Below are 15,742 nucleotides of genomic sequence, written 5' to 3' on the forward strand. Positions count from 1 at the left end.
ATGCTTAGTATATGACATAAGAAGACTATATGCTTTGTTTTTCATTTTTCTGATTTTTTTAAATTTTATGCCCATTTGAATCTTTTGGTCAAATCCTTGGTTTAATTTGACACGGATTTAAACAAGTTTAAAATATGAAAATGAAAAGGTGGAAAGCAGGCATGGATCCTTCTTATATATATGAGTCACTCTAAAATGAAGCTTTTGGGAGGGTTTTTGAAATTTCCATGTTTGAAACCCAAAACCACTTCTCTTCATGTTGTTGACTTCATAAGATAGAGTTTAGGGTTAGGGGTATAGATACATGATTTGTCTTGTTTGAATATGTGTCTAGACCTTGTTTATCAACTTTAATGCTTACTATATGACATAAGAACACTATGCGCTTTAATTTGGTTTTTAATTTTTTAAATTTTGATGCACATTTTGAATCTTGGTCAAATCCTAGGTTTGACCGAGATTTGAACAAGTTTAAAACAAGAAAATAAAAGGTAAGCCCGCCAGACTGGATCCTTTCTTAGTCACTCTATAATGAAGCTTTTAGGGGTGTTGTTGAAAATGTAAGCATGTATCCTTCTTAGTACGTCACACCACAATGAAGCTTTTGGGAGGGTTTTTGAATGTCCATGTTTGAAACCCAAAACGACTTCTTCGTGGCTTGACTTCATAATTAAGACAAAGTTTAGGTTAGGGGTATAGATACATACTTGGTTTGAATATGTTCAGACTTTGTTTATCAACTAGCTTGACTGAAATTTTTTCCAACCTTGGGGATGATAATCCCATTGCTTTAAATTGTAATGATTTAGATTTTGATGATTGCCACATCTCTGAAGTTATAAAGTTCTTGCAAAAACTTGCTAAGAGTCCCAATGCTAGCGCTGTAAACTTGGCTTTCACAAAACATATTACAAATGCTCTCATAAAAGCTAGAGAAGAGAAACTAAAACTTGAAACTTCTATTCCTAGAAAGCTAGAAGATGGTTGGGAGCCCATCATTAAAATGAGATTCAAAGATTTTGATTGTAATGCTTTATGTGATCTTGGTGCAAGTATTTCTGTTATGCCTAAGAAAGTCTATGATATGCTTGACTTGCCACCATTGAAAAACTGTTATCTGAATGTTAATCTCGCTGATAATGCTAAAAAGAAACCTTTGGGGAGAGTTGATAATGTTCATATTGTGGTTAACAATAACCTTGTCCCCGTTGATTTTGTTGTCTTGGATATTGAATGCAATGCATCTTGCCCCATTATATTGGGAAGACCTTTTCTTCGAACCGTTGGTGCTACTATTGATATGAAGGAAGGTAATATTAAATATCAATTTCCTCTCAAGAAAGGTATGGAACACTTCCCTAGAAAGAGAATGAAGTTACCTTATGATTCTATTATTAGAACAAATTATGATGTTGATGCCTCATCTTTTGATGTTACTTGATATACACTTTCTGCGCCTAGCTGAAAGGCGTTAAAGAAAAGCGCTTATGGGAGACAACCCATGTTTTTACTACAGTATTTTTGTTTTATATTTCAGTCTTGGAATTTGTTTACTACTGTAGCAACCTCTCCTTATCTTAGTTTTGAGTTTTGTTGTGCCAAGTAAAGTCTTTGATAGTAAAGTAAGTACTATATTTGGATTACTGCGCTGAGTTCAGATTTCTTTGTCTGTCACGAATCTGGGTCTACCTCCCTGTAGGTAGCTCAGAAAATTAAGCCAATTTACGTGCATGATCCTCGGATATGTACGCAACTTTTTTAATTTGAGCATTTTCATTTGAGCAAGTCTGGTGGCCTAATAAAATCCATCTTTACGGACGTGCTCGTTTTGACAGATTCTGCCTTTTATTTCGCATTGCCTCTTTTGCTATGTTGGATGAATTTCTTTGATCCATTAATGTCCAGATAGCTTTATGCAATGTCCGAAGTGTTAAGAATGATTGTGTCACCTCTGAACATGTGAATTTTTATTGTGCACTAACCCTCTAATGAGTTGTTTTGAGTTTGGTGTGGAGGAAGTTTTCAAGGATCAAGAGAGGAGTATGATGCAATATGATCAAGGAGAGTGAAAGCTCTAAGCTTGGGGATGCCCCGGTGGTTCACCCCTGCATATTATAAGAAGACTCAAGCGTCTAAGCTTGGGGATGCCCAAGGCATCCCCTTCTGCATCGACAACATTATCGAGGTTCCTCCCCGAAACTATATTTTTATTCCGTCACATCTTATGCACTTTGCTTGGAGCGTCGGTTTGTTTTTGTTTTTTGTTTTGTTTGAATAAAATGGATCCTAGCATTCACTTTATGGGAGAGATACACGCTCCGCTGTAGCATATGGACAAGTATGTCCTTAGGCTCTACTCATAGTATTCATGGCGAAGTTTCTTCTTCGTTAAATTGTTATATGGTTGGAATTGGAAAATACTACATGTAGTAACTCTAAAAATGTCTTGGATAATTTGATACTTGGCAATTGTTGTGCTCATGTTTAAGCTCTTGCATCATATACTTTGCGCCCATTAATGAAGAAATACTTAGAGCTTGCTAATTTGGTTTGCATATTTGGTTTCTCTAGAGTCTAGATAACATCTAGTATTGAGTTTTGAACAACAAGGAAGACGGTGTAGAGAGTGTGGACTTTTAGAACCGGACGGCATTTGCTCCTGCTGCAACTCCAATATCCATTGGTCCACGTTTGCACTGGGACCGGTATAGTAACAGGGTATATTTCCTGTAAAGTTGAATAATTAATGGGTATATTATACTGGGCCCGCGCATAGGAGAGTAATTCATCACCCTCCCCACTTAATTCTCTCTCTCTCCCCTCCTGCAACAGCAGCCAACAACTACAGATGGTCCTGCAGCTGCCGTCGGGTGCATGTCACGCGGGTGAGCGCGCATGAGGGAGACGCCGGGCGCGGCGGCGCTGGGCGCGGAGGCGGCGTCTAGCTCCGCTGACCTGGCTGCTCGTCGAGCTCCCCGTGGCTGCTCGTCGAGCTCCGCTGCCACCGCGGTGAGCGCAGGAGCGACGTGGGGGCTTGGTACGCTGAGCTGGCTGCTTGTCCAGGGTCCGCAACGAGAACGCGCAGCTGTATACCAGCTTCCACCGCACATGCAGCTTGTCGAGGTCCTTGGCAAGGTCAACGGGTGCCGAGGCCGCCGCCTCGTCCGCTCGCTCCAGGTCCTCCTGGGTCGCGAGCGAGGCTCCGATTCAGCCCAGACACCACGCTCTGCATCCACAAAATCACATCAAGAAATCAAGAACCCATCAAGCTATCCCGGTCAGGAAATGTACAGCCAGGGAGACAGGGGCTGAATGTTTATAAACCACGCACCAACAGCTTGATTTTCAGCGAGGGCACGTCGTCGACAGTGTCGACGTAGTCCACGGCCGCGGGTGCCGCCACCGCGCAGATGGACAGATGTTGTGTCTTCCCTTCGCTCCGAAAGGCCAACCGGTGAGAGATGAGAGACGAGCACGCGAAGCTGCTGTTGTGTTCTCAAGGAAATGCACGGACCACGCCGTCGCCATTGTGACGGCCAACACGCGCTCACTCGCTCAGGGGATGCGGTCACCTTGCACTCACGAACTCACGGAGGAGAAAGAGAAGAAAAATGGCTGGGGAAAGAAGTTTCGGAGGAGAGAGAGAAATCTGGGGAAGACTGACCATGTTTTAATTCGCTCTCCCTCTCTCCTCAGTTTCGGGTCCCATCCCCAGTATTTTGCAGCTGTATTGTTCATTGTTTCAGAAAAAATGCAAACACGGTAGCAGGACCACCTCTCCCTTCAGCCAATGAAAGAAGGAGTTAAGCCCGGAGCACATGCCGGCCGGTTCATTCTCGACTTTTCCACGGTGTAGAGTCTTATAATGTTTACAATATGTCTTTTATGTGAGTTTTGCTGCACCGTTCATCCTTGTGTTTGTTTCAAATAACCTTGCTAGCCTAAACCTTGTATCGAGAGGGAATACTTCTCATGCATCCAAAATCCTTGAGCCAACCACTATGCCATTTGTGTCCACCATACCTACCTACTACATGGTATTTCTCCGCCATTCCAAAGTAAATTGCTTGAGTGCTACCTTTAAAATTCCATCATTCACCTTTGCAATATATAGCTCATGGGACAAATAGCTTAAAAACTATTGTGGTATTGAATATGTACTTATGCACTTTATCTCTTATTAAGTTGCTTGTTGTGCGATAACCATGTTTCGGGGACGCCATCAACTATTCTTTGTTGAATATCATGTGAGTTGCTATGCATGTCCGTCTTGTCTGAAGTAAGAGAGATCTACCACCTTCATGGTTGGAGCATGCATATTGTTAGAGAAGAACATTGGGCCGCTAACTAAAGCCATGATTCATGGTGGAAGTTTCAGTCTTGGACACATATCCTCAATCTCATATGAGAATAATAATTGTTGCCACATGCTTATGCATTAAAGAGGAGTCCATTATCTGTTGTCCATGTTGTCCCGGTATGGATGTCTAAGTTGAGAATAATCAAAAGCGAGAAATCCGAAATGCGAGCTTTCTCCTTAGACCTTTGTACGAGGCGGCATGGAGGTACCCCATTGTGACACTTGGTTAAAACATGTGCATTGCAAAGATCCAGTAGTCCAAGCTAATTAGGACAAGGTGCGGGCACTATTAGTATACTATGCATGAGACTTGCAACTTGTAAGATATAATTTACATAACTCATATGCTTTATTACTACCGTTGACAAAATTGTTTCATGTTTTCAAAATAAAAGCTCTAGCACAAATATAGCAATCGATGCTTTCCTCTTTGAAGGACCATTCTTTTACTTTTATGTTGAGTCAGTTCACCTATCTCTCTCCACCTCAAGAAGCAAACACTTGTGTGAACTGTGCATTGATTCCTACATACTTGCATATTGTACTTGTTATATTACTCTATGTTGACAATTATCGATGAGATATACATGTTACAAGTTGAAAGCAACCGCTGAAACTTAATCTTCCTTTGTGTTGCTTCAACACCTTTACTTTGATTTATTGCTTTATGAGTTAACTCTTATGCAAGACTTATTGATGCTTGTCTTGAAGTACTATTCATGAAAAGTCTTTGCTTTATGATTCACTTGTTTACTCATGTCATTACCATTGTTTTGATCGCTGCATTCACTACATATGTTTACAAATAGTATGATCAAGGTTATGATGACATGTCACTTCGAAATTATCTTTGTTATCGTTTTACTCTGCTCGGGACGAGCGGAACTAAGCTTGGGGATGCTTGATACGTCTCCGACGTATCGATAATTTCTTATGTTCCATGCCATATTATTGATGGTACCTACATGTTTTATGCACACTTTATGTCATATTCGTGCATTTTCTGGAACTAACCTATTAACAAGATGCCGAAGTGCCGATTCTGTTTTCTGCTTGTTTTTGGTTTCAGAAATCCTAGTAACGAAATATTCTCGGAATTGGACGAAATCAAGTCCCGTGGGCCTATTTTGCCACGAACCTTCCAGAAGACCGAAGAGCATACGAAGTGGGGCCACGAGGTGGCGACACCACAAGGCGGCGCGGCCAAGGAGGGGCCCGCGCCGCCCTGTGGTGTGGGCCCCTCGTCAGCCCTCCGACTCTGCCCTTCCGCCTACTTAAAGCCTCCGTCGCGAAACCCCTGATGCGAAAAACCACGATACGGAAAACCTTCCAGAGACGCCGCCGCCAATCCCATCTCGGGGGATTCTGGAGATCTCCTCCAGCACCCTGCCGGAGAGGGGATTCATCTCCCGGAGGACTCTACACCGCCATGGTCGCCTCCGGAGTGATGAGTGAGTAGTTCACCCTCGGACTATGGGTCCATAGCAGTAGCTAGATGGTTGTCTTCTCCTCATTGTGCTTCATTGTTGGATCTTGTGAGCTGCCTAACATGATCAAGATCATCTATCCGTAATACTCTATGTTGTGTTTGTCGGGATCCGATGGATAGAGAATACCATGTTATGTTAATTATCAAGTTATTGCATATGTGTTGTTTATGATCTTGCATGCTCTCCGTTATTAGTAGAGGCTCGGCCAAGTTGATGCTAGTAACTCCAAGAGGGAGTATTTATGCTCGATAGTGGGTTCATGCTGCATTGACACTGGGACAGAGTGACGAAAGTTCTAAGGTTGTGTTGTGCTCGTTGCCACTAGGGATAAAACATTGATGCTATGTCCGAGGACGTAGTTATTGATTACATTACGCACCATACTTAATGCAATTGTCTGTTGGTTTGCAACTTAATACTAGAAGGGGTTCGGACGATAACCTGAAGGTGGACTTTTTAGGCATAGATGCAGTTGGATGGCGGTCTATGTACTTTGTCGTAATGCCCAATTAAATCTCACTATACTTATCATGACATGTATGTGCATTCTTATGCCCTCTCTATTTGTCAATTGCCCGACTGTAATTTGTTCACCCAACATGCTTTTATCTTATGGGAGAGACACCTCTAGTGAACTGTGGACCCCGGTCCATTCTTTTAATACTCGAAATACAAATCTGCTGCAATACTTGTTTTTACTATTTTCTCTGCAAACAATCATCTTCCACACAATTCGGTTAATCCTTTGTTACAGCAAGCCGGTGAGATTGACAACCTCCTCTGTTTCGTTGGGGCAAAGTACTTTGGTTGTGTTGTGCAGATTCCACGTTGGCGCCGGGATCTACGGTGTTGCGCCGCACTACATCCCGCCGCCATCAACCTTCAACGTGCTTCTTGCCTCCTCCTGGTTCGATAAACCTTGGTTTCTTTCTGAGGGAAAACTTGCTGCTATGCGCATCATACCTTCCTCTTGGGGTTCCCCAACGAACGTGTGAAATACACGCCATCATGCACTAGGAATAGTAACATTGCCAACACCAATTATTTTACCATTGATAGTAGGAGGTGTAGCAACATGTGAATCATTAACATTGCTAGTGGTGGTAATAGTCCAAACTTTAGCTACATTATTCTCTTTAGCTAGTTTTTCATTTTCTTCTCTTTCCCACCTAGCATGCAATTCAGCCATCAATCTAATATTCTCATTAATTCGAACTTGGATGGCATTTGCTGTAGTAACAATCTTATTATCAATATCCTTATTAGGCATAACTTTCAATTTTAAAAGATCAACATCAGAGGAAAGACTATCAACCTTAGAAGCAAGAATATCAATTTTATCGAGCTTTTCCTCAACAGATTTGTTAAAAGCAGTTTGTGTACTAATAAATTCTTTAAGCATGGCTTCAAGACCAGGGGGTACATTCCTATTATTGTTGTAAGAATTCCCATAAGAATTACCATAACTATTACCATTAGCAGAAGGATATGGCCTATAGTTGTTACCAGAATTATTCCTATAAGCATTGTTGTTGAAATTTTTATTTTTAATGAAGTTCACATCAACATGTTCTTCTTGGGCAACCAATGAAGCTAAATGAACATTATTAGGATCAACATTAGATCTACCATTCACAAGCATAGACATAATAGCATCAATCTTATCACTCAAGGAACAGGTTTCTTCAACAGAATTTACCTTCTTACCTTGTGGAGCTCTTTCCGTGTGCCATTCAGAGTAATTTATCATCATATCATCAAGAAGCTTTGTTGCTGCCCCCAAAGTGATGGACATAAAGGTACCTCCAGCAGCTGAATCCAATAGGTTCCGCGAAGAAAAATCAATTCTGCATAAAAGGTTTGGATGATCATCCAAGTAGTTAGTCCATGGGTTGGGCAATTCTTTACCAAAGATTTCATTCTCTCCCATGCTTGAGCAACATGTTCATTATCTAATTGCTTGAAATTCATTATGCTACTTCTCAAAGATATAATTTTAGCGGGAGGATAATATCTACCAATAAAAGCATCCTTACACTTAGTCCATGAATCAATACTATTTCTAGGCGAGAGATAGCAACCAATCTTTAGCTCTTCCTCTTAAGGAGAAAGGAAACAATTTCAATTTTATAATGTCACCATCTACATCCTTATACTTTTGCATTTCACATAGTTCAACAAAATTATTAAGATGGGCAGCAGCATCATCAGAACTAACACCAGAAAATTGCTCTCTCATAACAAGATTCGAGTAAAGCGGGTTTAATTTCAAAGAATTCTGCTGTAGTAGCAGGTGGAGCAATAGGTGTGCATAGGAAATCATTATTATTTGTGCTAGTGAAGTCACACAACTTAGTATTCTCAACAGTACCCATTTTAGCAGTAGTAAATAAAGCAAGACAAAAACAAAGTAAAGAGATTGGAAGTGGAGACTCCCCTTGCAGCGTGTCTTGATCTCCCCGGCAACGGCGCCAGAAAAAATGCTTGATGCGTGTAGTTGACACGTCCGTTGGGAACCCCAAGAGGAAGGTGTGATGCGCACGGTAGCAAGTTTTCCCTCGAGAAAGAAACCAAGGTTTGTCGAACCGGGAGGAGCCAAGAAGCACGTTGAAGGTTGATGGCGGAGGAGTGTAGTGCGGCGCAACACCAGGGATTCCGGCGCCAACGTGGAACCTGCACAACACAATCACAGAACTTTGCCCCAACGTAACAACGAGGTTGTCAATCTGGCCGCGCCGCCCTATGGTTACGGGCCCCCGTGGCCCCACTTCGTATGCTCTTCGGTCTTCTGGAAGCTTCGTGGAAAAATAGGCCCCTGGGCGTTGATTTCGTCCAATTCCGAGAATATTTCCTTACTAGGATTTCTGAAACCAAAAACAGCGAGAAACAACAATCGGCTCTTCGGCATCTCGTCAATAGGTTAGTGCCAGAAAATGCATAATAATGACATATAATGTGTATAAAACATGTGAGTATCATCATAAAAGTAGCATGGAACATAAGAAATTATAGATACGTTTGGGACGTATCAATAGTCATACGTGCTCGCAATGAGAAACTTGTACAACATCTTTTGTCCTACCAGCCGGTGGCAGCCGGGCCTCTAGGGAATCTACTGGAAATTAAGGTACTCCTTTTAATAGAGTACCGGAGCAAAGCATTAACACTCCGTGAAAACATGTGATCCTCATATCTAAGCCTTCTCCTCCAGTTGTCCCAATTTCTGTCACTTTGGGGCCTTTGGTTCCGGACATAGACATGTGCATACAACTTGTAGATACAATCTAAGCAATAAGTATAGAGCTTAAATCTAAGATCATGCCACTCGGGCCCTAGTGACAAGCATTAAACACAACAAGATTGCAGCAACAATAACTTCATAAACTTTGTAGATAGACAATCATAATGTAACAATCCATCGGATCCCAACAAACACAACACCGATTACATCAGATGAATCTCAATCATGTAAGGCAGCTCATGAGATCATTTGTATTGAAGTACATGGGGGAGAGAATACCAACTAGCTACAGCTAGAACCCGTAGTCCATGGGGGAACTACTCACGGAGCATGATGGAGGCGGTGGCGTCGATGGAGATGGCTTCCGGGGCACTTCCCCGTCCCGGCAGGGTGCCGGAACAGAGACTTCTGTCCCCCGAAACGGAGTTTCGCGATGGTGGTGGCGCCCCTGGAGTCTTTCTGGAGTTTCGTCAATTCGTATCGAAGATTTAGGTCACCAGGGCTTAAATAGGCGAAGAGTCGGAGTCGGAGGGGCCACGGGGCCTCCTCACACTAGGGGCGCGCCCCCTTGGGCCGCGCCGCCACCACGTGTGGGGCCCCCAGGGCACCCCTCTGGTCCCCCTCTGACTTTCTGGAAGGTTCCGGGAAAAATAAGATGTTGGGTCTTCGTTTCGTCGAATTCCGAGAATATTGCCCGAATAGCCTTTCTAGAACCAAAAACAACAGAAAACAGCAACTGGCCCTTCGGCATCTCGTTAATAGGTTAGTTCCGGAAAATGCATAAAAACATTATAAAGTGCAAGCAAAACATGTAAGTATTTTCATAAAACAAGCATGGAACATCAGAAATTATAGGTACGTTGGAGACGTATCAGGTTGCTAGTAGTTCTCCTATGATTTTATGTACTAGATTATACCTACTTAACACACTAAGGTTTAACTGGTAATTATATATCTCCAAAGCATGGTCATGGGTTAGGCATGATCAACTAGATCTTAATATCTTCCACCTCAAGTTCTTAGGGTTTATGATCATTACTCAATTTATAATGATCAAGGTTTGACTTCCTAAGGTATCTCTCATGAACTAGGTTTCTTACTTCTAATATCAAGTATTGTCTTAATCAACTAGGTATGGTACCTCTCTTATACTTTCTTGGATGGACATGGGTATGGTTGCCTCAATAGTTTATATCCCAGGAGAATACCTGAGATATTCACTTAGAGTTCTTCTCAAGGAATGATGATCTAATCATATGGGTATATGGATAGTTCTCTCCCTCAAATTCAAGTGTTTCCTCAACTATCTTGAGTGTAACACCATAGCTTGAGCTCTCTTATATAGGAATGGTTTATTCTAGGGTTTATGGTGTACTCACAATATCTCATGAGGTATGAAAAGGTTAAGTCTCCACCTAGATAACTAATTTGATTAGTCACTACTTTACTTCACCAATTCATGGATATAGTTTTATTCCATTTGATCCTAGATTATGTCACTACTCCAAGGTGGGATGGTTTATATCCTAATACTTTAGTTCAAGAATTGCCCTTGGTTCTTAAATAGGTAAAGCTAGGATTGGTATGAATGGTCTCTCTCATTTGGGAAGGACTTTAATAATACCCTAAGGTTAGGCTCCATAGAGAATGATGTGATCATCAATATCTATGTTTAACATAAATGGGTTTTCTCTCTAGGGAATGTCTTGAATAATATCCTAGGGTTCCTCTTGAAGATGATGATTTGAATACATCCATATGCTCAAAGTTAATAGTGCTTCCCTAGTAAATATAGAACTCTCACTTCTCTAGGTTTGATGTATAACAATTTGGAATAGAGAAGAATATATACTTCTAGAGTTGATCTCCTTGTCATGTTTCCAAGAATGAAGTAAAATGAATACCATGAGGTTCATGGTAAGATCATGGATTAGTTTAAGACATGGAAAAGATAAGTCAAGAATACTTTCTTCATTTTATTGTTACTTGATTTCCAATTGAATAGATGTTCATATGTTATGGCAAAGATTACCATATTATGATCTTTTATAAAATCAAGCAATTGATCATTGATTAATGTGTTAGGGTGTTGATTTTATTTCCATTTGATCTAGCCCCTTTAGATCAAATCATCTTTACCTAAAACAGGGTTTTAGCAAAGGTCACATTGAGGTTTATAGCATTTTACTTGATGAGCTACTTCAATTCCACCAAGGTCAAGTGAAACTTCAGTTACTGTGACATGTTTTACTTTAAAGCGCGAAAATTCCCCGAATTTTCTATGCATGAATGCAATGCACACATCTATTTCCTCTATTTTTGTAACCCCAAATGCTGGGATATTACAACCGCCTCGTCAAATAATTTCACCCCCCGCAGATGGATCAGAGATCAGATACACACAGCTCCGCAAAACCGAGAAACGTCGCCCCAGATCAGATCTCAAGAAGGAACTTTGGAGAAGAAATCATCTGTGCTGCTACATGGATCATCAGAGGACAAGGCACCCTTTCATCATCAGCAACCTCTACACCTCCATTACCATCATCCTCCAACCATAGCTGTAATCTTGATTGCTATTATGTATTTGTATTTGAATTTGTCCCATTCCTCTCATTCATTTCACAAGATTATGATGATGTTCTTGATTGTCTCCATGTGTGAGTAGTCTTATTAGTTCTTGGGGAGATGGAGAAACCCTAGCATGAATATGAGAATCTAAGATGATTTATAGTTTCAAGTATTAATGTGTGTTAGTTTTCTCTCTTGTTATTACATGTTGTGCACCATGTAATATTTTCTATTGGTCTTGAGAGGGAACTACTCTTTGAAGTGTGGTAAAGCGAACGGCAAGAACTGACATTATCGTATCGGCTCTTTAACACATGAATAAGGGGGATAAGAGGGATTCATAAAGCTCATATCGATGACCATGGGGTTTACCCCTTAATAGCACTAGTCCATATGTGGCCACAGAAGGCTAGATGTTGTGGTTATTTAGAGATGCGATGACCGATGACTTTCTGGGCGCATCTTATTATGGAGTTCTCCCACACACAACATGCTTGAAAGCATATTTCATCTTGATTAACATGAGTCCTAGTACTAGAGGTGGATCCAATAATTTCTGAGAACACTTTGTCTTATAAAGTTCCAACCTTTTTTATATAACATTTTTACTGCTTTATTTACTTTTCCTGCAACCATTTACAACACCCCCGTTTATCATTTTGAGATTAGAAAATAATTATTAAGTAATCTTTAGTAGAAAGTAGCAAAAGATATCAAGATCATTACTAATAGCTCCTCGTGGTTCGATACTCTTATTTTGAAACTAGCTACAACTGATTTGTATACTTGCAGTCATCAACGGCCTTGTCTTCAATGGGGTTGTGCACTCCTTCGCCCGACTCTGCGGAGGGTGTGTGATGACCTTGCCCTCTGGCGATGGCAACTCCGCCTCATTGATCGTGTGCCCCTTGATGCGCCGCGATCCTTCATCCTCTCGCGTGTGTAGGATGATTGTGTTTCTCTTCCCTCCCCCACATGTTTCTCTATGTGTACATTCAGACCGGCTTCTTGGCCATTTTCGGGTAACATAACAAGCGGTGGCGTATTTCCCCCGTCCACCTCGAATTTTTTTTAATTGTTGCGAGATGTACTTCACCTGTTTTTAAGTGACTGACTAGTATAAATATGTTTTGACTGTGGACATCGACTGTTTTGCAGGGTATCCAAGTTATATTTGGTTTGCTAAGGTGCTCTTTGCTGACAATTGTCCTGATATTCAGTCTTATGTAGGCCCTTCCGTTTTGTACGCCGTGGCCTATGAAATGGACTTGTAAGATTTGGTAGTGTAATTCGCTAGCTTGTATGATTACACTACTTAGTATCTGTAGACATGGGTCCACTTCTATAGCTAGATAGTGGCCCGATAGTTGTTGATGCTCGGATCTATCAGCTAACTAGTACCTTGTTCATCTGGTTGCACTTACCACATTTGTGTTAGACAAGCGAAGCTCAGCAGGTAGTCTTAACAATTTGGTGATCCACTGCATCTTATGCATCCTGGGTCTTTGCTCGTTTTTTTATGCGCCTTTTTGGTATCGTTTACCTATTTCAGGTTTGTATATTCGCTACCGATATATTAGTATCTGGATCAAGTTTTAAATTTCAATGTTGTTTCACTAGCGTTGCTACAAAACCATGTCTCATAAAGAAATTGCTTTTCGCATATGTGCTCTCCAACAGCAGCGATCCAAATAGCCTAGCTCTCATCAGAGACTCAAATTGCTGAATATATTTCTTATTAATTAATTTATTTTTCAAATAGTGGATTGTATTTCTTTACGGATGTGCCACCCACATGACACCGGTTCCCGGGATTTCTGCCCATGTCCATTTTCTCGAAGGGCCATTGGCCGCACTTTTTATTAGAAGGAGAAGAAAAGGCGTACAAGACGTACACATCTTACAAGATGTACTCGTGCGAGTATAAAGGAGAAGCCTCACACGGCCACACCTGGCCAACGGTACAGCCTCGCCAAAGAGACACCACCGGCACAACAACTCAAACACGCTACAGGCCTATTCCGGGAAGGAAACCCATGTCCATTTTGATGAAAGTATTCATTGAGCGTGGAAAGCAGTTTTCTTTAAACAATTAAATTTGCTGTTTCTAAGAATGCTAATATCTAAAACCACATGCAATGTCACAAAACTACGTTTCCTGCAGCCGTCGCTTGTACTTTTATTTTGCTTTGACATACTTCAAAAACATATTCATTCCTTATGTTTATGTAGACCCTATCGGCGAGACCTATGCATTAGTGAAAAGCTTATTCAAATTGCTAAACCTTGAGCGAGGAGTTGGACCCACGGCACGAAAAGCCGCCGGTTGTGGATGATCATGTTTGACCTTGAAACTTGAAAGAGAAGGGGAAAATGCATCGCGGCGATCAACGGAATGGAATATTCCAGCGGAAATTTGAGGCCCGCCCACCCAGTTGGCAGCCGCTCGCTGCCATCGAATAAACAACACCACGGTAGCACGTCTTCGTCAATCCTGGTTTGCCAGCCAAGAAACAGCGACGTCGGATCGCTCGCCGGAAAACAATGTGAAACCGCAAGACGTACAATTGGCATCGGCAAGAAGAGATTGCACTTGCAGGGTAGAGGGCCAGTTTCTTCAAAATTTGAACTGTAGTAATTACATATGAGTCAAGATCGATTCTACCTACGTACACATGTTTCTGAAGATTACTACAAAACAATCAGAACAGCAAAAGAAGAAGGGGAGGTTATATTTACAGACGCATGGATGGTCGGTCACCGTAACAAAAATTCTATGGTGAGCGGCCATGGCCACACGGCGGCGAGAGAACGCCGGTAGTGGCAGTGTCAACCAAGGTCGGATCATCTACCAGCACTGGTCGGTCTCCCAGGTGCGTCGAGGCCGGCCCCAGAAGCTGTGCGGCGAGGGCCTGGAAGCGGGCGGCTGAGCGTAGGCGTTGGCAACGACGTCGCGGTCATAGCGCGCGCGGGCGTCCGGGTCGGAGAGCGTGGCGTACGCGTCGTGGAGCCTGATGAAGCTGTCGCCGGCCGCGCCAGCCACGTCCGGGTGCAGCTCCCGCGCCAGGCGCCGGTACGCGGCCTTGATCTCGCCGCCCGTCGCGCCGGCTTGAAGTCCAAGCACCTCGTAGAGCGTGCACCGCCCGGCCGGCGGCGCCGACGCGACGGCCACGGCGCACCGGACCGTGGCCCTTCGGGAGGAGCATGGGGAGGCACGACGGAACCCAGCAGCGGCCGGCGGGGCTTGCATGAGCGGAGGGGCAGAGATCATGACGGAGAGATGAGAGATGGCGGGGACGGAGGGGAGAACCACAAGTACGCGGATCTGAGAGGAGAAAGTACTCAGGTGATGAAGGTCGTCGGCTTTCGCGATCGGTTTTATAACGGCAGCGGTTTGGGTGCGGATTGCTTGCGCTGGCACCACTATCGATTTGTTTACGCGAGAGGTTTGGATGGGGGCGTGAATCAGCGGCAGCATCGTCGTGACGTGGCTGGGCGGCGCAGAAGTCGTCCCAGTCGCGTGGCCGTCACCGTGTTCCCCAAACCTTCTTGATCGGGGCTCCACGTCGATTCGGAATCATCTCGGTGCTGCCCGCTGATTCGCGGGAGGAGGTGGGGCAGCGGCGTTCGCCCGCGGATTCGGTCGACTTCACTGCTCCTAGTCCTAGTACGGCGCAGAACACACGGGATTTGCATCTAGAAGCAAAGCTGTCATTCTCGATGTCTGTTTTTAAGGTGAGCGCACCCGGATCAAAACCCATATCCCGCGATCGATACCCGATAGCGACATGCCTCTATCTAATTCTAGCCTTTCCAATGGCTTTGGCAACACAGCATCAAATATATTTGACAGTTGAGCAGATGAAAAACAAGTGATGGATTGATGTGGTGACCCTGCATACCACTGCATGTTGTAGTATGCCAGTCGTTGATATAACATTCACGAAGTACTATTCCGTAAATATTACATCCCTCAGAGTAGTACAACAGAACATAGCAGGGTCCATAACTCATTCACTTATTATTACAAGCATCAAACATATATTGTCTTGGAGCTCCTCTTGGGTCCTAAGAGGGATA

General features: G+C 42.9%; 1 protein-coding gene across 1 annotated transcript; it reads right to left on the bottom strand.

The window, feature by feature from the left end:
* Positions 1 to 14,255: 14,255 nt before the first annotated feature.
* LOC124653256 (chaperone protein dnaJ 11, chloroplastic-like) lies at positions 14,256 to 14,994 on the bottom strand. Its single transcript, XM_047192362.1, has one exon. It carries the CDS (start codon positions 14,931 to 14,933, stop codon positions 14,511 to 14,513), a length of 423 nt encoding a protein of 140 aa, XP_047048318.1. The 5' UTR covers positions 14,934 to 14,994; the 3' UTR covers positions 14,256 to 14,510.
* Between the last annotated feature and the right edge of the window lie 748 nt (positions 14,995 to 15,742).

This window comes from Lolium rigidum, chromosome 1, assembly GCF_022539505.1.
Source record: "Lolium rigidum isolate FL_2022 chromosome 1, APGP_CSIRO_Lrig_0.1, whole genome shotgun sequence".
In the NCBI taxonomy this organism is placed as follows: domain Eukaryota; kingdom Viridiplantae; phylum Streptophyta; class Magnoliopsida; order Poales; family Poaceae; genus Lolium; species Lolium rigidum.